Raw genomic sequence first — 22,057 nt, 5'->3', positions numbered from 1 at the left:
TGGTAGAAGGGCATATGGGTTCAATGGATTGTAAAATCACAGATTTTACTGTGGTGAAACCAACACACACACACACTCAGTGCAGCAAAAAAACACATGATAGATTGAAGCTGGATACAGAAATTAAATACATCAAGCACATCTTATGCTGCTAAAAAGAACCAGACACGCAAACCAAGGTTTCCTGTGAATCTAACTATATCTCATTTTAATATCCTGCAGTGCCATGGATCTACAGGAACTGGTTGGAGTAATGGAGTCTCAATGCTCAAAAAGCCTCTTGATGATGAGCCAGACCTCTCCCTCCTTCCATCAGCAGCACTCAAGGGACAGATGCTGAGGAAATGCAAATGGATGAACAAAATGTGCCATTAATCACCACGGTGATGTCATTTCCAAAAGATTATGAAGAATTAGGGAGATATGCCAAGACTCATAACTAAAATGCCTTCCATCCATTTTATAATTATACAGACCCCTAGGCCAGGTCTCCATGTTGTGAGATCCACCATGACATGATAGTCGGTTCGAATCCCGATCCACCAAGGTGCCACTGAGGTGCCACTGAGCAAAGAACCGGCCCCACACACTGCTCCCCGAGCACCTTTCATGGCTACCCACTGCTCACCAAGGGTGATGGTTAAAAGCAGAGGACACATATTTGTCGTGTCACAGTGTGCTGTGCTGCTGTGTTTCACAATGATAATCACTTCACATCCATTCTGAACCTGGAGATGAACCTCTTTCGTCCAGCAGAGGCGTCCAAAGGACTTTATTGAAAAAAGTCAGAATCAGCCAATCAATGAGCTCATACAGGTACCTGAACACCCTTGCCTGGGGGAAAACGGAGCCAACTGACACATTTAATATTGATCATTGTGGTGGTGTTATATTGGAATTATTTGACACCTGGCATGCAACAACCAAAGCCCCCATCAGCCTCAAGTACCCTGTTGATTGAAACATAATAAAGTGCTAATTATGGCTAATGGCACCAAAATTGGCCATACAACAAAAAAGTAATTGCATCTATTAACTCAGTTAAGAGACAATGTGTGAAAAAAAATACACAGAGACTCTACCTGGATTTCTACCTGCACGATTTAGAGCATTTCGGAAGCCTCATCTTTGCATCATTTGAGATTGGTTGGTTATGAGACCAGAGGGTTGAAACAGCAAGCTGCTACTGCTATTTAAAACTTGTCTTTGAAGTTAAGCTGTTCGTAGGTTGCTCTGGGCCAGTAAATTGATGCATGAACATGAGAGGTTTTTTTTTTGTCTTACTCCTTGTTTGCTGGCGGTGAGTTTGCTGCCAGTTTCACTTAGCACCAAATGTGTCAAATCCTAGATGGGTATGCTACAAAGGACTGCATTTGACACCAGCAGGAAGTGATGTCATTGAGCAGAGCCCTCACACTACAGATGGGGCTCACACTAGAGCTGGAGCGATGGATGAAATGGCGCAAGTGACTCATTCAACAGACACACACTGCTCACTGTTGACATCAGAAAAGCCCCTTCAAGGGCTCAATTAGTGGGCTCATAGCAGACAAAATAGGAGGAAAACATCAACAAAAGTGCAATGCAGATAAAACCTGACATTTCATATGATAAAAGACAGTAATTACTTTTGGATAACATATGCCTTGGTAACCATGACAGGATCCCAGCGCTAAAGCAGTGCTTTCCCCGGCCCAAATGAAGTGGTCAGTCAAACAGATGGGATTAATGGTCTGCACAGCTGGCTTCCTGGACCTCAGTGTGACATATGGTACAACTGCAAAGTATGGCTTCCCAAAGCCACAGCAATGACTCAGCTGTTTGAGTCCAACTCTTTGTTGCATGCTTACTTTGTCTATAAAGTGCAATAATAACAACGGGTAGACTACTTCACTTCCTCAACTTCCTACCCCAGCTCTCATGAAAAAAGAGGCCCAGAAGGCCACTGCCCCCTCAACATCAAAGAGTCGAACTGTCACCTCCTTTAAGTTGACCAGTGATTAAGATAGGAACCTCTTAGGTTATGATTCTCACTCTCACAGAAGTGAATGAGGTGTCAAACCAGACAAAAGCCAAAGGTAAATTTGTATTCTCACATCCATCTGAGAAACGGTGAGGGAGAAAGCTACAGAGTCAACGTATCGAGGACACAATTTAATATTGCAAATATTAAAGCTGGACATACACTTATCCATTAACATTCCAGGAGATCTTACAAAACCCATCTCAGATCCCACACCTTGCAGGAATTCTTCTGAAAGTGAAGTGAATGTCATCGTTAAACACAGCACAGCACAAATGTGTCCACTGCATTTAACCCATCACAATTGTTGAGCAGTGGGCGGGACGGTAGTTTGCTTAGTGGCACCTTGGCAGTTTGGGATTCGAACCAGCGATTACGGGTCCCCTTCATTACCCGCTAGGCCACCACTGCCCCGCTCATATCTGCAGAGTGTTGTGCTGGGATTTGCAGCAGAGGCTATAGGCTTCATCACAATTTATTTTCCTAAATTCAGGAACTCAGGCCAAACACAACCCCAAGAGATCCCCACTGTACTTTGGCACGGGTTCAGTATTCGTTTACACCACCCACGCCTGACTGCGTTCAGACTGTTTTCAGCTTCAGGCCGTTTACTTCCCTGAGGGAAAGACTTCAGATGTGAGAAGATCTGAAGTTTGCATTTAAATGCACAACAAATGCAACCCTCTCGGGAGATGAACTCACAGTCGTTAATGATGCTTTTGATAAGCTTCTGAAGTCACACAAGTTCTATGGGACAACGCTGCAAATCTGCAAGTGATTTCTCAGCGCTAAATGCACACACTGGGCTAAGATGCCCATTCTGCCTGTTCTCGCTCAGTGACGACAGATAAAAGCTAAAAACCAAGCTGAGCGATCAGCAGGGGAACGGCATCTGGGATCCTGCTGCAGAGCCAGAAGCAGGAACACATGCAAGCATGAAAAAGCTCAGATTAGCAAATGATTAAAAAAATTTTTTTTATCTATATTATGAATATATTGCATTACTGCATTACGGCATTTACAGGCGCCCTTATCCAGAGCGAATTACAATCAGTAGTTACAAGGACAATCACCCTGGAGATACTCAGGGTCCAGTGTCTTGCTCAGGGACACAATGGAAGTAAGTGGAGGAATAATTTGGGTCTTCTGGTTCATAGGAGAGTGTGTTACCAACTAGGCTACCACCCTTTATCACCACCCCTTTATTTTATGAACATATGTGCACGCGCACACACACACACACACACACACACACACACACACACACACACACACACATATATTTATAGATATGTGATGCAAGGGAGAAGCAATACTGGGATAAGATGACAGCCTCACCTATACTTCAGTTCACCTAACCTGTATGTTTCTGCAGGTGAAGCAGCAGCGCATATCTCCACCATGTCTTTTCACCTCTTATTTCTCAGAACTCTTGGTTCTGACCAATTCTGTGCTCAAAACCGAGTAATGGAATGTTCTCTAAAGTAAGAGTAAAGCCACTGAGACACCATGGTGGATGTACATGTGATTCTCTTTTTTCATTTTTAATAAATTTGCCATTACATCAAGTAAACTTTTTTCACACTGTCATTATGGGGTTTTGTGTGTAGAATTTTGGACAAAATGATGCACCGTAAATGATGTACAGCGCTGTACAGCAAAGTAATTCATGTACTACCTTCATTTTTATATAATTGCAAATCCTGGTGTATTTTAAGATCGAGACAAGTTGCCCTTGCAAGTTGATTAAGTTGCCGGGAATATTTTTTTGGTTTATGTTAAATTGCTGGAAGACATAGTGGACAAGGAAGAGGAGCAAGGCAGAGACTTTGTTGCATTAATGTTCATCGACTGTTTGATCTTTTTTTTTTCTCGAACATTTATTACCACAATTGTAATTCTTTTTTTGTAATTTTTTTTTTTATACTGCTGTTGACAGGTTTGGCACTTAGTCACTTTCAATAACTCACTTAGTCAAACTCCAGACACCGGGCAGGGACTCACCCAGGGCGGGGCATCAACCCACCACACACACCCCTCAGTGGAGACCCAGGAGAGCATGCAAACTCCACACACATGGTCCAAGGTAGGATTTGAAATCACCTCGGAGGTGTCAGGCCACATGTTGACCTGAATTCTATCTTTTTTTCTATTCAGTTTGATTCAGCTCTGCCTCCTAGTGAATATCCAGCTACACTCAAACACTGGCAGTGTGTCTAATTCAAGTCCGAGCTTATTAACACTGACTGGTGAAATTGTTGCACTTCGCACTATATACAGAATTGCAAGTGATTTCAATTAAGCACCTTAAGCCGGAATTACATTTTTATCATACCTTTCACACAACAAAGAACTGAGAAGGTTTAACTCCCCATTTAAAAAATACATTTTAAAACCATATTCTAAAACAGACATTTCCTGCTGTTGTGTGCAGTATACATCAACAAACTAATTGCTCACATTCACTATATCAGTCTTCTTGTTGCTGTGGTTTCACGAATAAAACAGCTTATAATATAATGTGAAGCTGCTGTTATGGCTGATTTGAGGAGGTGGACTGGACCTCTTCAGCCCACACACAACATGATCCAGTGTTATTCACTATGTGATGACAGGTTCATAGCTAAGTGAATATTGATTTTATTCTACAGTGTTGTACTGTACATACCACTGTCTCTTTGTATGTGAAGGTTTCATATTTTTACCTTTGGAATCATGTAAGCTCTTTATGACCTGTTAAGCACAAATTAATTGTTTACGTGCTGACTATGGATTGACCTGTGCAAAACATACAAACATTATCATGCATATACTTTTATTTTAATGTGTTAGTAATATTAATAGTATCTGTCACATAATTGGCCCCCCTATTCATTCTCATCACCTCACGTCTGGAATCTCCACAACGTTCTTGTGCCATTTTACTAAAGAGCACACTGTCATCAAACTCACCCCAGGATGCAGTGATGTGCCCACAGAGTGCTCTTTCATTTCAGTCAGTGTGTACTCTCCTGGCGTCCAGCATCAGACACTGAGGGGTGTGAATGTCACTTCAGGATATGAGGTCACAGCTTGAGCTAAGCTTTCATGTTGGTGGCGTGTTATTAACTAACTAATTCTCTTTTTTAGGGAACCAGCCCAAGTCCAGACAGGAGTGTAAGGGATGCCTTGAGAAATGTCTATGATGACGGTTTTTGTCTTACTGCTTGATTTTAACAAGATTTAGGGATCTTCCCTCATGCAGTCATTTCTGAAGGTGAACCATATCAACGTGAAATACAGTGCTTGGCTTAATCTTGACAAATAGGAATTTAATTTCACTGAAAACGGAAGTGGGTCAACCTGTTATTTACTGTATTACTGTCTTCTTTTTATTTGTATCTATTAGTTTGCAACCAGAAGACCAATGCACCCATGCTCCTAACATATTTTTTACTTTTGCTGCATACTGAAACCACAAGGCTTAGTGTCCCTAGGTGACTGCCTTTGTCTTCGAGACTGCATTCTCTGCTGGGAAGAGTGTGTTTGAGATTATGCATATTCATTAGCTTCTTGTCTCTGGGACATCGTCAGCCAAAAAGCAAGAATGTAGCCCACTTTTGGGATGCATTTTACAAGCAAAGCTAGCAATGAAGCCATAAGAGGGAGCAATGCAAGATATGATGAAAAAAACATGATACATAAACACAAAAGCAGAACAGGACAGGGGTTTATTTGCTGGGACATGACAGTGGTCTTTAATGTTTCAGTTTGACAATGTGTGTCTCTGAGCTGAAGATATTTGTGGCACCTTACACATCATGTGCCTGACCAAGCAGATACAGTGCATCCGTAAAGTGATTTCTCAGTTTTTTTATTAGTTTGCCAAAACTCAAGTAAGCTTATGTTGTCATTATGGGGTTGTTCTGTGTTCTGTCAAATCCCACATACTACCATTGTGACCCTGAACAACACTTAACCCCCAACCCTTACTCAGACAATATCAACTGCCCAAGCTATAATAAGCCTGGTGGATGCTGGATGAGGCTTCTCCATCTGCCCACATTGATAAGTGGACATCAGGAGGCTGTCCCAGGAGGAAAAGGGCTAAGGTACAATCTGTTCCCACACCTGCTTCTGGGTGTTGTTTCTCTTTCAACAACATATGCAGCCCTGCATTTGATTTTAGGTCATGCTAGGCTTTAGAACCATTAATGTGCCATTAAAGCGGCAAAAACAAGCAGACGTTAGTACTTGGAAATTCGGTTCCCCTTGATTTGATCCACATGGGTGTCTGCACGAGTTAACAGTGTGCTAGATTAGGCATCAGCTCTGGTCTAACACGGTGTGACAAGTTTCAAATGTTATTTTTACTTTGCCTGTTTTTTTATTACTCAGAACCTGGAAGGTACAGAACCTTAATTTTGATCAAATGTGCCCTGAGATCCAAATATCAGTTTGCAGAGATCTAGGGAAAAACCAGAGGAGGTTGGCTATTGGATGATGTATGACACAGACGTGGGTGTAAATAACCAGAAAATGAAAGCGAGGAGCATATCTAGCTAACATTTGGAATGTCATAATGAAAGTGAATGTGAAGTGATTGTGATACACTGCAGCACAGCACATGGTGACACAACGAAATGTGTCCTCTGCTTCTAACCAAACACCCTTGGCGAGCTGTGGGCGGCCATGACAGGCGTCCCAAAGGGGCAGTGTGTGGGGATGGTACTTTGCTCAGTGGCACCTTGGCGGCTCGGGATTCGAACCGGCAACCTTCAGATTAGGGGGGAGCTTCCTTAAACGCTAGGCCACCACTGCCATTTTTCATATAATAAAAGGGGAGCAGAGCACATTGAGAGTGAATGTGGCAGAAAAACATAAACCCAAACGCGGATTGGCACAAAGAGGCGGGTGAGTTTTCGCATTTTACTATACGAGTGTCTGACAGGTGACGCAGCAACACCCCCGGCGTTGGCGCTTGTTTAAGAAGGTGAGGAGGGGAGGAAGGCAGGGTCAGATCACGCGAGAGGATTCGGAGAGAAGAAGGATAAATCTTACTTTGAGTTGGACTGAGCTGCGCGTCATTTGCAATGACTGAGCACCATACAACTGAGAGAATCACCCAGTTCCACGTTCTCAGCTGGCATGCGACCAGAGTCGTGACAAAAACACAGTAGACAAGCGAACCTTCCCTGGTCTCACTATTCGATTGCGATTATCAATGCCTCAATATCGATGCATCGCATTGTATCCCATAAATATTTTACATTATCACATGATGTACTGACATTTACTCAGGCGTGCTGTGAGAATACTAAATAGAGAGCATGATGGAAACCCACTTTAGATTCTCTTTCTTCCCGGTGGGCCTCCTTTCTCTGCATACTTCACCAAAGTTTCCTCCACTACACACCGACCCAAACATGTTACAACCTGAAGCCACAAACACCAGTAAAATGCCTGATTCAGATGTCCGTGGCATCAGGTGAGCGCGGACTGAACACTTCTTCTGCTCATTGGGGAAAATCTAAAGCTGCTTTCTGACCGGGGCTCAGTGCAGAATAATATGCATGGTTTTCTGTAGATCCCTGTACACTCAGAGATTGTTAAGATCCACTTTTTCTCCATTCGCACTTCGTGTGTGTGTTTTGAAGTGGGGAAAAACAGTAGCCTGCATTGATTCTAATACGTCACGGTGTGCAGGGGTCAAATCAAACTGTCCATGTCTGCATCGTGATGCATTAATTAAATGATTAATTTCAACACAACAACAAAATAAAGTAAAACATGCATTACTCCATCTGTCCATCTGACAGACAAAATCAAATCGAAAGAGACAGATGTTATTAATGACAGTAAAAAAACTATTCTAAAAAAAAGGGTTTTAGGCTTTAAAAATCCACAGTCCACACAACCCCATGAATTCTTACTTACAATGATAACAACATCAACCCAGGACTACAAATACTATAAATGATTAACCTTGCTCAGCTGTGACCTCACTCCTCTGAGACATTTCACGCAATGCGAGTAGATGTTCCTCCACCTGTGCTGACACATGACGGGAGTCAGACCGAGATGAGGCCAATTAGAGGAGAATGGATGAGGCAAGCAGAATAAACAGCCTGGTGGTGTAACTCCTCCGCTCCTGGGGCAAATCTTGGTGAGACTGCGGCTTAGAGCAGTCTCCCCAATTTTATCTCAGTATTTTCCTCACAGAATTCTAGGTGAACATGAAATGATTATTGGCTGACATGTTACACTATTGATTACCATGTGATCTGCCAGAGCATTAGGCTTTTGTGCAATAGTCACCCACTGGAACGAGCACGGCCCAGTCACACATTTAAACGTTACAGAGTATATTGCATTTGGCCCTGCACCATGTGAAAATGTGATATTTCAGGAGGTCTGAATACTTTCCGTACTAACTGTAGCTTTTAAATAAAATATATAAAAAAAAATTTGCTTGGAATGGCATATAGGTAGCTTGCAGGAACGCAAGAAATGAAAAGGGCGCAAATGCATGACTCACGAACACAGGGATTTAATAATAAATTATAAATATGGTAGGGGGGGGTTACATTGACGAGACGTGACAAAAGACTAAAAGACAAGTAATTGAATGAGGACGTGACATGGCAAGGTAAAATTTATACTAATCATAAAAGATATGGGCAATAAGGAAACACAAGACAAGGCAGGAAATGTCCGGACCATGACAGTAGCTGTTGGTATGGTGACCACCCAAACATGGGCAATATAATGTCCTCGTTATGTAAAGCAGTAAACACACACTCATTTTTAATTGCGCTGATACTTTGGATCATAATCGCTGTATCAACATTTCATGTGTTTGTGCCACCTACAATGCAGCCTAACCCAAAATTGCACATAACCACATAGTATTCCTGTGGATTTGCCAAACTTGAATGGTGTTAGGCTGTAAGCATAACCCCCACCTGTGGACATCAGGCCTTTATATCACCCACATGGAGTCTGTTTCTGACCGTTTGAGCAGACACATGCACATTTTGCAGGGTTCTGGCAGTTCTCCTCCTGTTCCTCCTGGCACAAAGGCGGAGTTAGTGGTCCTGCTGCAGGGTTGTTGCCCTCTTACGGCCTCCTCCTTGTCTCCTGATGCCACAGCTCGCATTGATGTGCCATCCGGTCTGTGGTCACCACCTGCAGAACCGCGCCTTTATTGGGGATGTCTTGCTAACTGCAGATAATAATGTTTACCTCTTGTCTAATCCATTTGCACAACAGCATGTGAAATTGACCATCAAGTGGACAGTTTTATTTCACAGAAGTGTGATTGACTTGGAGTTACATTATGTTGTTTAAGTTCCTTAAGTTTTTGAATCATTGAAGTGAAAGTGAAGTGATTGTCATTGTGAAACACTGCAGCACAGCACAGGAAAATGTGTCCCCTGCTTTTAACCATGAACCTTAGTGAGCAGTGGGCAGCCATGGCAGGCGCCCGGGGAGCAGTGTGTGGGGACGGTGCTTTGCTCAGTGGCACCTCAGTGGCACCTTGGCGGATCTGGATTCGAACCGGCAACTTTCTGATTACAGGGCCGCTTCCTTAACCGCTAGGCCACCACTGCACATTTATTGCACTACATAAATAGTGCACTTTCCACCTTGAACAAATTGACCACATTCGTTCCCACTAGACAGGAACATGGCAAGTTTATTTAGTTTGCCAGCCTGATTCCAGGATGTGGAGAAACAATGAATGGCATGACACAAATACGCATGGCTTAGAAATCATTTTAATGAGAATAATCCTAACTTTACAAGAAGCCACAGATTCAAAGTGAGTCTCCATCAAAATAAATCCTCTCCAGGGTGAGAAAGACCCCCCAGCAATGATTGGAAACACAAGTTTGGAAAAAGCTCCACTAATGCAAGTACAGGATCCAAAAATGACGCAACAACAACGAATTAAATAGTAAATGCACATGACGATTCCCATTACTGTCCAGTAGGGCTGCAACCAACAAATATTTGGATAGTCAACTAATCATCAACACTTAAAACGTTTAGTCAACTAGTTAGATTGTGCATTTAGCATGAATTTATTTAAATTATGTCACAAATAATAAAGATAAGAAAGATACATCAATAAACTTATCTGCTGATAATATAAATGAAACAGTGTCCATTTTCCAAACATGTAAAAAAATAGAATAGGATTTTTTTTTCTGTAGGCCAAGGAACGGCACAATAACAGCCGTAAAATTGTGCAAAATATTTAGTAACAAGTTACAACATAAGGCCCTTTTCACGGTGAAAAAATTTTTTTAGTTTTTACTTATGAGCCTTAAGACTTAGGACTCACCGCATGCACGACTGCTTCCGGAAAAGACAGCCGTCGTCAGCAGGGTGTTAGACATGCTGCACAAACATCGTAATGTGCACTTAGTGACCGCAAAGAAAATCTGTTCTTGCGAGTCTCTCCCCACTTGCTGCGCATATATTCATGAAAATGTAGTCATACGTCTGGCGACAAATCAAATTCTTCTCAGGCTAATTTATTTGTCTACAATGTCAATGAATTGTTGCACCCCTACTGTACAGTGGTGCTGACTGCGGATTACCCAAACATTTAGACAGAATCCCCTCATTCCGAGCCTGGCATTGAGGGAATGCGTCACAACCACAGAAAATGTCACAACTGACAGTAATGCGAGCCACGGGGCACCACTCACACATGCACATAAAATGAGAACACCCCCAGACTGCCATACCTCCCTCCATCCTCTCATTTTACACTCACCCCACCCCCCTGTGAGACCATCCTCCAACTTTCTTTCTCTTTCACTTTCAATCACTTTCACTTCACTTCCACGCCACCCTCCATCCACTCGTCTTTCTCTAAACCAGACTCATCTGTTCATTAGTCTTGCTTTTCATTTTCATTACTGCTGCCTCTCTGAGTTTGGAAGAACGGGACAGAGAGAATGTCAGCAACATCTCCCTGATTTTTATTCCCCACTTAATCATGAGCAAAATGCAGATCAATGACAGAGAACTTAAAAAAGTACAATAAACAATGCCAAAGAAGTCCAATAAAGTCTCTCAGGTGGAACATATATTACCCCTATCACACCAAAAGGGGTCTCTGGCTGAGTCATATTTGCTGTGCTTGTCTGGACCCTTCATTAAGATTCATAATGACTTGCTCTCAGTCATAATCACATAATTACCCAGGCTTACACAGATGTTTACATGAGCAGTGGATTTCAAGCTATTCCTGTCAGAAAGCAGGATCTTATTTAGGTCCATAGATATTATTAACTAAATGTTAATAATATTGCAAAAAATACAAGATTTTTGCAATCATTTACATTTACATCATTTATCAGACATCATTTATGGAGCAATTTAGGGTTAAGTGTCTTGCTCAGGGACACAATGGTAGTAAGTGGGATTTGAACCTGGGTCTTCTGGTTCATAGGCGAGTGTCTAACCCACTAGGCCACTACCACCCTATAATCTATGCTGTGATGGCCTAGCAGGTAAGGAAGCTGGCAATGCTGACTTGTAAACGATTAACTAACTATCTGGTTAACATAAAGTTCCTTAGCTGAAGCACAATTCAACACGAAAGGTAACTTACGGAAAACATGCCGGTGCTTAAAATGCTTCACTGAGCTGGAGTTACAACAAGATACATTAAATAAAAATCTAAAAGTGCAAGTGTTTTAAGGGCTTGAACCTGATTATCATTTCGGCCTGATGATCTGTTTGCTGCCGCCTGTTGCTAAAATGAGCTGGTGAAACGGACGCTAGCTTCTGGCGATTCTGGCTCGTAAAACAAAGGGTTGCGGTTTCAAATATTCCGGAAAGCCAAGGTGTCACAGAGGTCACACTGAGCAGGGCACCAACTTCCCAGTCAACTTCCATGACTGCCCACTGCTCACTCACTAATCATGGGTTAAATGCAGAGGAAACATTTCATTGTGTCACCATGCCCTGTGCTGTGTAAATACTTTCGCTTTAAATGAGCAGTTGGAGTGACGCTCAAGTCTGCACTTTAGCACTCCACTGCAAGGCAGGTGTCTCTTTTTGAAGACATTTATCAGCAGAATCAAGTTAGACTCAGACAAACATTTGTTACCTCTACATGAAACACAACATTAACAATTGGATTCCACCCATCTTGCATTTTCTGAACCATCTTATCCTGGTCAAGGTGGCAGGGAAACAGCTCATCATTGGAGGAAACAAGGAGAAACCCATGGAAACGCAAAAAACTTTGTGTCAACACAATAGACAAGGTTAGTCGGTGCTGCCCTTTAGAATTTAATTACTAAAAACTAATTACGCTTTTCACAATATTTAACAATTCTATTCGTTTTTTTTCCCCACAATTTCCAGTAGTCATAGTATGAGCATGAATCGTTAAATAAGACAGCTATATGACTTACATTGTTTGATAACTGTACTCAAGAATTTGATTTCTCAAGGGAACTTAATCTCTGGATGCTCAATTGTCCCAGAGTCCTTGGTCAACCGCATCCCAGTGCCTTTTTGGAAAAAATATTCCTGGAATGTTGCTATAACACTCCCTTATTACAAATGTCATTCCCTGCATGACATTTGAATGCTATTGAATGCTACCATTTAGCCCTTAAACTGTGAATCCAAAATATTCCATAATACCATCGGGACCTAGGGGGTAAGGAAACGGGCCCACTTGGAAAGTTGCCGGTTTGAATCCCGAGCTGCCAAGGAGCCATTTATGTGCCACCAAGCAAGGTACCGTCCGCACACTCTGCTCCCCGGGCTGCCCACTGCTCACCAAGGGTGATGGGTTAAAAACAGAGGACACATTTCGTTGTGTCACCGTGTGCTGTGCTGCACAATGTACATTTCTGTCTATACAACTGTCTCCATTCATTAGAGTTGAGGGGAAGTAGCCTAGAAGGCAACAGACTTGCTTGTGAATCAGAAGAATCAGAACACTGAACCCCGAGTCTCCTTGTTCCTACTGAGAGTACGTTGCTCTGTATAACTGCTGAAAACCTGTGCAAATTTTGCAGGAATTAGACATGCGTGCAGCCCTCAGCAGTGTCTCAGACATCACACAACCACACTTCACTGCTGAGGAGTAAAAAACAAAAGCCTTAAGCTTGCTGTGGTGAACCGTATCAATTTTCAATCTCAGCCAGGAGCGCCATCAAATATTAAAGGCTTTATTCCACCGGAATGACAAATAACAAGCAAGCGGCCACGCTCCTCCTGCATGCTCTATGCAGCTGTTAGTAGTGCATTTCTGTGGATAAGGAGGTGAGGGTAAATGGAGCAGATATAAAACTGGCTGTTAGTGTTTGCTGTGTATTTCATGTATGTCTTTAATTGGTGAATTCAGTTTTAGAAGCTAAGTCTTATTAAAAAAGCCTGTTATAAATTCATAAAAAACAGAACGTATATTTACCAATACTGGCAAAAATTATGTTTCTACATTAAGTCATGAACTCATGGAATATTCTTTATACAAACCTGTGACTGCACACATATCTTCCTCACCACATCATGGCGGCCAGACATGTTGAGGAAGTAGGACACATCTGAACAAGCACAGGACAGGGGTTTTACTCCATGAAGCACAGGACAGGGTAAACATCACCAACAATGACCCATCAGAGAACAGACACAAACAGGGCAGCTTTAAAGATACATACACGGGGGAGGCAATGAACCAGTGTTGCCAGATCCTAAATGTTATCTTAAAAATATCGTACGCATGCAATTTCCAGTCTGAAAATTTGCTTCAATAAAACATACCATCATAAAGTGTGTATATTATAGTGTATAATGCAACTTTTACCGTACCCACCTCGGGGCAGAACAGCATCTCTACCTGTATGAAGTCCGTACACTGAACAGCTCAGAATTTCATTTGCACATTGCAACAGTGTCAGATAGCATTACTGTTAGTGCTAGTTATGGGCTTTAACCACCCAGTAAAACTGGGGTCTTTCTCTTCTGATGGCGATGTTGCGTATACTACCGTAAATGATCTGTATCTTGTCGTTCCAATTAATAAAATGAAGGGGAAAATTTATCTTACATTACGGGATTTTTCTAATTATTGATCGTACATCATACAGAGGGTAAAATAAACATTCAAATGGGATACGTCTGGCAACACTGGGACAAACATGAAACTCCGATCCCAACCACGGACCTGGGGTATCCCCTGCCAGACCGGATCCTGATACTTTTGACATCTGTGCAACCATGAGGTGTTTTTATAATACTTTACAGTGAAAAAGCAGCTTTAAAATATTTACAACAGCAGCTTTACAATATTTGGTAAATGCCCCAATGTTCCTTTTAGTTCACTGGATACAACTGATTTGATATCTTCTGTTGTTTCCATCAATTAAATGTATTGTCAATACATGGTCATGTGATGAACTATAATGAAATATATCATGTAATGAATAAAAATGAGACTAAATTAAAAGTAAACCGAAATGTCTCTTCAAATGATTTCCTCTCGTTTAATCGTGTTATTATTATGCAGTATTTATGCTTCCCATGTCTTCCATTCGGTCGCACAGATGATGTCACTTCCTGAATTCCCATTCACACATTAATTAGATTTCAGGATACTTGCGGTGGTTTAGCAGATGATTGGGAGAAAATGATGAGGCAAGTTTTGCACACACTTTCCTTACAATAAAGTGGAAAAGAAAACCGAATGTGTGGTCGAAGAACATAGAACAAATCAGAGCGTCTTTTGTGTCTGGAAAGCATGTAGTGTATTCTTGAGTGACAATAATAAAATAAAAAAATCAGGGTGCCAAAAACAACTATAGATCTCATCTCTATTATTTCATACCAGGAGCTGACTCCATCTTGAATAATGTTGTTTTAACTATGTTCAACAATATTAACCCTAACACTGGACCCATTATTCATGCTCCAAAAGGAATAATCGGGCAAAAACAAAAGAATTATCATGCAATGACAAGTAGCTTTCACACAAATCTACAAGTCTCATATTTGTAAGAGGTAAAGAGGCAGAAGCATCGATGGCATTATCAAAATATTCTAAAAGCCACGTTGGCCAAAACCAAAAATAAAGTGTCTGCAGAAAGGACACACTCATAAACCCCACATGAAGTGTATTGATGAGTAGTGATTATTAGCCTAGTGGGTAACACACTCGCCTATGAACCATAAGACCCAGGTTCAAATCCCACTTACTACCATTGTGTCCCTGAGAAAGACACTTAACCCTAAATTGCTCCAGGGGGGGACTGTCCCTGTAACTACTGATTGTAAGTCGCTCTGGATAAGGGCGTCTGTAAATGTAAATGATTATCTGCATACATCAGTGCTAAAACGTGCTGTTTTGAGTAGAAACGCAATCAAATCATTTTGATTTAGTTTATAAGTTTATACCAGTTCACACAATCCATGTAAAAAAACAATTATTTAAAAGTGAAAGTGATCAAATCGTTGTGATACACTCAGCACATGGTGACACAATGAAATGTGTCCGCTGCTTTTAACAGTGCTTTGCTCAGTGGCACTTCAGTGGATCGGGGGGTTTCGAACCGGCAACCTTCTGATTACAGGGCCGCTTCCTTAAACCGCTAGGCCACCACTGCCCCTAATAAGCAGATGCAGTAAAATCCATCTACCTTCCCTCTCTCCCCCTTACATAATGAATATTTCAGCGGAGTCATAATGTATCATGAAAGCTTATATGCGCCATTGCTGTGGCCAGGCTAAATTAAAGTTTCTTTTCCACTTGTCTTGAGCTCATCCTGTAACGGGATCAAATTAGCATGCGCTTCTGAAAGATCTACACTTGATGCTGCTGATAACTCCAGCCTCTTGCATGAACTGTATTTGTGTCCTAAACGACTGAATCCAAACGTGCAGTTTCCACCCACAGGAGACATGGAAATCCAGCTTTCAGACAAAAAAAAAATGACAGAGCCAAGTTATAATGCATTATGGGTAGATCATAAATATCCCAATGGCCAATACCTGGATTTATCTCTCACATATTCAGGGGGAATTTACTTCACATACTGCACGTTATGTGTGCCTTAAAGACAATAATGAATGCAAAATCTGCACGAGACAAATTCCAGCTCGTCTGGCTGATTACTTTTTCCAATAATTACTACGTTGGCATTTCACAAGGTAATTTCATTAAGAGCAACGAGAGGACAAATGCCAACTAGACACATTTCAATTTTTTTTACGGCCCAGTATGCAAACTACAGCTTTTAAGGTGATGTGAAAGTGTTGATCAAGCACAGTCTGTGATTGATCACAATCTCCTGATAATGGCAGTTTGATGCTGAACACTTGACATCTAAGAAAAAATGAAAACCATCTGCTGCTATGCATCCGTGATCTATACAGTGACCAATGCGCTTTTGGCGTGCCAAATAAACATGCTGGGACATATTAACACATAATCACATTCAAACCGCACTTAAATGTCCTCATTTCCACTGCTCCACCGCCGCTTACCTCCACAAAGGCCCCCGGTCGCTCGTGTCGGATCGAGATGCTTCCTGCATCAGCACCAAGAAACAAGAGCAGCGCCCATCTGCTCAGGGAGCCTAGTGGGTAACACACTCGCCTGTGAACCAGAAGACCCAGGTTCAAACCCCACTTACTACCATTGTGTCCCCGAGCAAGACACTTAACCCTAAGTTGCTTCAGGGGGGGGGGCTGTCCCTGTAACTACTGATTGTAAGAATTGCTGTGAATGTAATGTAAATGCTACGCAGCCTGCCGTGCGCGATATTCCGCCGGTGCTGCTGTCGAGAAAAGTCAAACAGCAGCAGAAGTTGCACGTCGTACGAACCGGGAGTCTTTTTCCCCTCACAACCCGCGAAGCGACGCGGGCGCCCTGCTGCATTTCCCCCCGGCGTCGGCCGCTGCGGCGCGGCTAATAGCCCGTCCTAGCACGACGGCAGCGCCGACATACGCCCACCTCAACAGATAGAAGTGAAAATACCGAAATAAATGGGCGAATAAAGTTGGCCGCGTTCGCGGGGAATTACGAGCTTCCCTCCTCGGAGGCTTGACGCTTCAACGCTCGCCGAACTTAAGTTATCGCGGCCGCTTACCTCCACAAAGGCCCCCGGTCGCTCGTCTCGGATCGAGATGCTTCTGGCCGCCTGCATCAGCACCAAGAAACAAGAGGAGCGCCCACCTGCTCAGGGAGCGTCGGACAAGTTACCAACCCGAGAAGTAAGGGACCGTCGCTAACCTCCCCACCACAGGTGCGCCACAGTCTCTCGCGACGAAAGGTGACTTTCTGTGGATCTACAACGACGTGACAGGAGGCGAAACGATCCACACTGATAGAACGAACACGTTAATGGCGCCTTCGTGGCTCGCAGATGCTTGATTATTCAGATAGGCTGAATAGACGTGAAAATAACGCTAGACTACTGCACTGCAAACGACTTGATTAATGTGGTTAATTGTTTCTGCAAACGGAATGCATGTTATTTAGCTGGCAAATAAGGATTTTTCTCCGGTTTTCCGTTTGGACATTTGTGTGGACAAGTCCAGCCCGGACGTCCTCGCACCTGCGCTAGAGCCAGTTGCTGCCGTCTCGCCTGTAAATTATTGGCGTGGACAGTTGAACAGTCGCTGCGTATTTGGCTGTCCACGCCACCGTCCACGCGGATCCCACGAATCCGCGGAAGGACGCCGCCACCTACTGGCCACGTCTGCGCATTGCGCTGCTCGAGTTCAGACAAAAGGGCTTCGTCGTGCGCGCCGAAATTGGCATTCTGTGCGAACTGTGACGACCGCAGCCTGCATCCTCCCCAGTAGCTCATCTCTGGCCTGACATTTCCACCCCGGTCCCCGCGTCGTGGGCGCGGACCGCACAGCTGTATCCCCGCCATCGGGCGGTGCCACATCTGGAGAGAGAGAGACGCGCCGTGCCTGCTCGCTCCTTTTATCCCGAATGAATGAATGAATGTAAAGGATGCCGAGCGCGTTCGGGTGCTGAGAGAGCGGCTACGCGGCGACAGAAAAGTGGCGACAGGTAGGAAGTGTTCGTGTGTCTCAGATCCGCTCAGCCAATGAAATGAAATGAACGGGAAGTTCGAGGTTCAATTTGTGGTCATTTCGGCAGGTACAGGCCCGGCGTTAAATGTCATCCAGGGTGTCGCCGCCTTGTCGCATTCGCCTACATCGCGTTACAAATCCGTCCAGCCAATTGTCCTGCGTAGCGGGATCATTGGCATTAAACATTAAAGCTCGCAGCCTGTCGTGTTCTGTCGTGTCTGTTGGCGCATCCAACCTAGAAACATGTGTATTAATACGGTACGCAATACAGTACTGTATAAAACAATGAAACTCATATTTTATATTATACACGGAACATCATGCATCAAGTCATGCATACTGGGTGCATTTTCAATATTTGAGAGTGATTGGACGAATGCAGGTCTATGTTTGTCACAGGATGCTCAGAATACATTTACATTTACAGCTTTTATCAGTCACCCTTATCCAGAGCGACTTACAATCAGTAGTTACAGGGACAGTCTCCCTGGAGCAACTTAGGGTTAAGTGTCTTGGTCAGGGACACAATGGTAGTAAGTGGGATTTGAACCTGGGTCTTCTGGTTCATAGGCGAGTGTGTGTCACAGCAGAATACAGACACACCAGCGTTTCTTCTTTGGGTCCAGTTGTTACAGACAAATAGTATTCACAGAAATAATTTTGTTTTCTTAAATGAAACAGCAGTAAATGTGTTGTAGTCACTCTTCATTATTTTACTGTGGGTGATTATTATTAATAAAAGTAAAGCTATTCCGACTGCAGGACAGGTTCCATGTGTAACGTTTACACAACGTTGGCTTGCGTCTGACCTCCTAACCCTTGTTTGTTGCTTAATGACACAGGTCTGTTGAAAAGGATGTTGAAACTAAGGTTGCTCAACGCTGTTGCCCCAGCCTACTTTATCACTGCGACGGTGGTCACCTTCGCCTTGCACTTTCTCCTTTTTACGCCAACCCTTTTTCACGTGCCCGGTGTCACGCTGGACAACGCTGAACTGGTCCACGCGGCCATTTTTCTTTACATGATGTTTAACGCGCTGGGCAACTACGCCATGACCATAAAGTACCCGTCTGAAAGCGCCAACGAGAACGTTGTCCCAGTTTGTTCGCCAGACTGTCCAGACAGAGTGGACGCACACTACCTCCTCAATGGCCGCCACTTCTGCAAACTGTGTAAGAAAGTGATTCTGAAGAGAGACCACCACTGCTTCTTCACCGGGAACTGCATTGGGAACAGGAACATGCGCTACTTCATCGTGTTCTGCATATACACGTCCTGCATTTGCCTGTACTCGCTGGTCTTAGGAGTGGCCTACCTCACAGTTGAGTACTCCATCTCGTTCGAGAACCCCTTGACCTTTCTGACCTTGCTTCCCCTCTCAACCGGATACTTCTTCCTTGGTGAGTTAAAGGCAACATGAGTGCCTCCATCTCACCCCCGCCAGTCTTCTTGGTAACTGTGTTCCTCTCTACCGGTCTTTTTCAGGTGTCATCTCAGGCCTCCAGTTCTTCCTGGTCCTTATGCTGTACGTGTGGCTGGGCATCGGGCTGGTGAGCGCCGGCTTCTGCTGCCAGCAGATTCTGTTGGTGGCCCGTGGGCAAACCTGGTGCCAGCTGCAGAAGGGACAGCTGGTGGAGACCCGTGGCACATGGAATGCCAACCTGAGCGACGTCTTTGGATCCCGGTGGGCACTGGGGTTCTTCCTGCCCGTGCAAACAGTTAGGGCCACAGCAGACAATGACCACAGTGAACATGAGCACAAACATGACTGAGATGATGCTGAGATGACTGCTTCTGACTTTGGACTACTTTCTTGTGCCAGCAACCAGGAGAACAAGTGGCATCCATAACTCACACTCATCATCTGCGCTGATCCACACCATGTTATGGTCTCCAAGAGGTTTTGTTGGGCATCTAGAGTCTTTGCTTTGGTACCTGGTGCCATTTTTTTATGGCCACGTCTGCTTACACTGCTGTAGAAGAGCCCAACTGCTGCACTGCCATGTCTGAGCACACACTCTACTGTAATTTCAAAGTGGTTGCTATAGAAACAGGGAGCGACAAGCGGGAGTGTTGTATTAGGTTTAGACATAAAGGTTCATATGGGTGGCTGCCTTCCTGTTATTCATAATTTGGCTTCTGCATACAGTTTATTCACTCAATTTAGGATTTTGAGAATGTGTGTGTGTGTGTGTGTGTGTGTGTGTGAAAATAGAAGTAAATACAGGTGTTTAGGTACGTCACCCAGTATGTCTATGATCATCAAGTACTTGTTATAAACATATTTAATGTAGGAGTCAGTGGATAAATTAAACTGGCACAACATGTTACATCAATGAGTAATAGCTTTATGTAAAAGGTCACCAGAAAACCAATTTTGGGGACTTTCTGCATGCATGTGTGTCACTGTTGTATAATGAAGACAAATCAAGATAGGATTCGGTTTCAATTATCGAAAGTGCAGGCTTATCTTCTGCGCCTCAGCTCTTACTGCTCAGTTGCTCACCGCTTTCTCTAGAGTATTGTTCTTTTCTCCTTTCTTTCTGGCAAGCTTGTCTCTCTAGACAGCTCAGTTGGTAATTAAAGCAGCTCGTTCACATTCCCAGAACAGCATCTTCCCTCTATACAATTATGCAGAGGCAGAAATTAATTTCAGTTATATTTAAACAAGTCTTATTTAACATATAGCCACTGCATTAACAGCCATTTTCAATAGTTTGTGTTTAGATGACAGCTATGACAACTTGTGAACTACACATTATTTCAGCTTTCTCTTTTATTTGTGATTTTGTTCATGAGAGAAAAAGAGCTATTTTCAGCAAGGTTTTTACAGCATTCCAAAGTCAACATTCAGCATTGACAGAGTTAGAGAAGCATACATTTCTTCAAACTATGGAACTACACAATGAAGGCAGTATAAATCATTCTTTTTCTAAAGAGCAAATAGTTATGGCCAAAACAGAATTAATTTCTGATATGTCACCATTACTGCTACCATTGGAAATGTGAATATTTTAAGTCAGCTTGAATTTGTTAAAATTTGTTGCATTATGTTTCATTTCCTCATCAAGAGACATTTTCTTACTTGCTCGGTTCTTCTCAGTCTTTTTCCTATGATGCCAAAAAAGACAGGGCTGTATTCCAAAGCAATGTGCCAAAATCCATTACTTACATTACATAAAAATTAATGAACTGAAATTAATTTCTTCTTTAATCTTAAGTTTCCACTTACAGTACTGTGCAAAGGCAGTTGTGAAACTAAAGTTCACCCCCCCAACAGTTACTTCTAAAAAATTACACAAAAGTATTATTAAACAGTGAAAGTGGCAATAATTTCATTTGATTTGAAAAAGAAAATCTGTATAACAGAGCTGTGGACTTTTTGTCTTTTTCCTCTATACACAATAATTTAGATGTAACGTAATTGTTTATTGGAAATTAGGGAAATTTGTCAATAAAAGGTTTATGTAAATCTATTTGATGAATGTTTGGCATATGGTTTTTGTTACATTAACAAAGTGGCTTGCAGCTTAGATAAACAGTACTTTTATTTTTGCTGTTTTGCAATGTACTGATACGTTCATCATGTCCTACTGAATTGCCTCAAATATATTATTTTAATGTGTGTTAAATGTGATAAATACAGTGCATCCGGAAAGTATTAACAGCACATCACTTTTTCCACATTTTGTTATTTTACAGCTTTATTCAAAAATAGATCAAATGCAGACAACACCTAATAATGACAACTTGAAAAAGGTGTACATGAGGTTTTAGCAAATGTATTAAAAATAAAATATACACAAAAATATACTCTATCCTGACTAGTCTTCCAGCTCCTGCAGCTGAAAAACATCCCCAAAGCATGATGCTGCCACCACCATGCTTCACTCTAGAGATGGTATTGGCCTGGTGATAGGCGGTGCCTGGTTCCCTCCAGACCCATGTGCCTTCTGTTTAAGAAGTAGCTGC

The 22,057-nt window shown here is 42.7% G+C and overlaps 2 protein-coding genes across 3 annotated transcripts in view; one reads left to right on the top strand and one right to left on the bottom strand.

The window, feature by feature from the left end:
• Positions 1–17,244, bottom strand: part of tmem63c (transmembrane protein 63C) — a 34,105-nt gene extending 16,861 nt beyond the window's left edge. The window contains exon 1 of one of the 2 annotated variants that reach the window (XM_028998030.1): positions 17,128–17,244. The gene's annotated coding sequence lies outside the window, so the exon portion shown is untranslated. Of the gene's footprint in view, positions 1–16,522; positions 16,565–17,127 lie in introns of those variants that run through there. The other variant, XM_028998038.1, reaches the window with a different exon arrangement.
• A 518-nt stretch (positions 17,245–17,762) lies between these two features.
• zdhhc22 (zDHHC palmitoyltransferase 22) lies at positions 17,763–21,518 on the top strand. The gene is made up of 3 exons (XM_028988619.1): positions 17,763–18,062; positions 18,928–19,485; positions 19,571–21,518. Exons 1-3 carry the CDS (start codon positions 17,990–17,992, stop codon positions 19,855–19,857), a joined length of 918 nt encoding a protein of 305 aa, XP_028844452.1. The 5' UTR covers positions 17,763–17,989; the 3' UTR covers positions 19,858–21,518.
• Positions 21,519–22,057: the final 539 nt, after the last annotated feature.

Source organism: Denticeps clupeoides, chromosome 1 (assembly GCF_900700375.1).
Source record: "Denticeps clupeoides chromosome 1, fDenClu1.1, whole genome shotgun sequence".
NCBI lineage: Eukaryota > Metazoa > Chordata > Actinopteri > Clupeiformes > Denticipitidae > Denticeps > Denticeps clupeoides.
The sequence above is the reverse complement of the archived record's forward strand: the minus strand, read 5'-3'. Positions and strand labels throughout refer to the sequence as shown.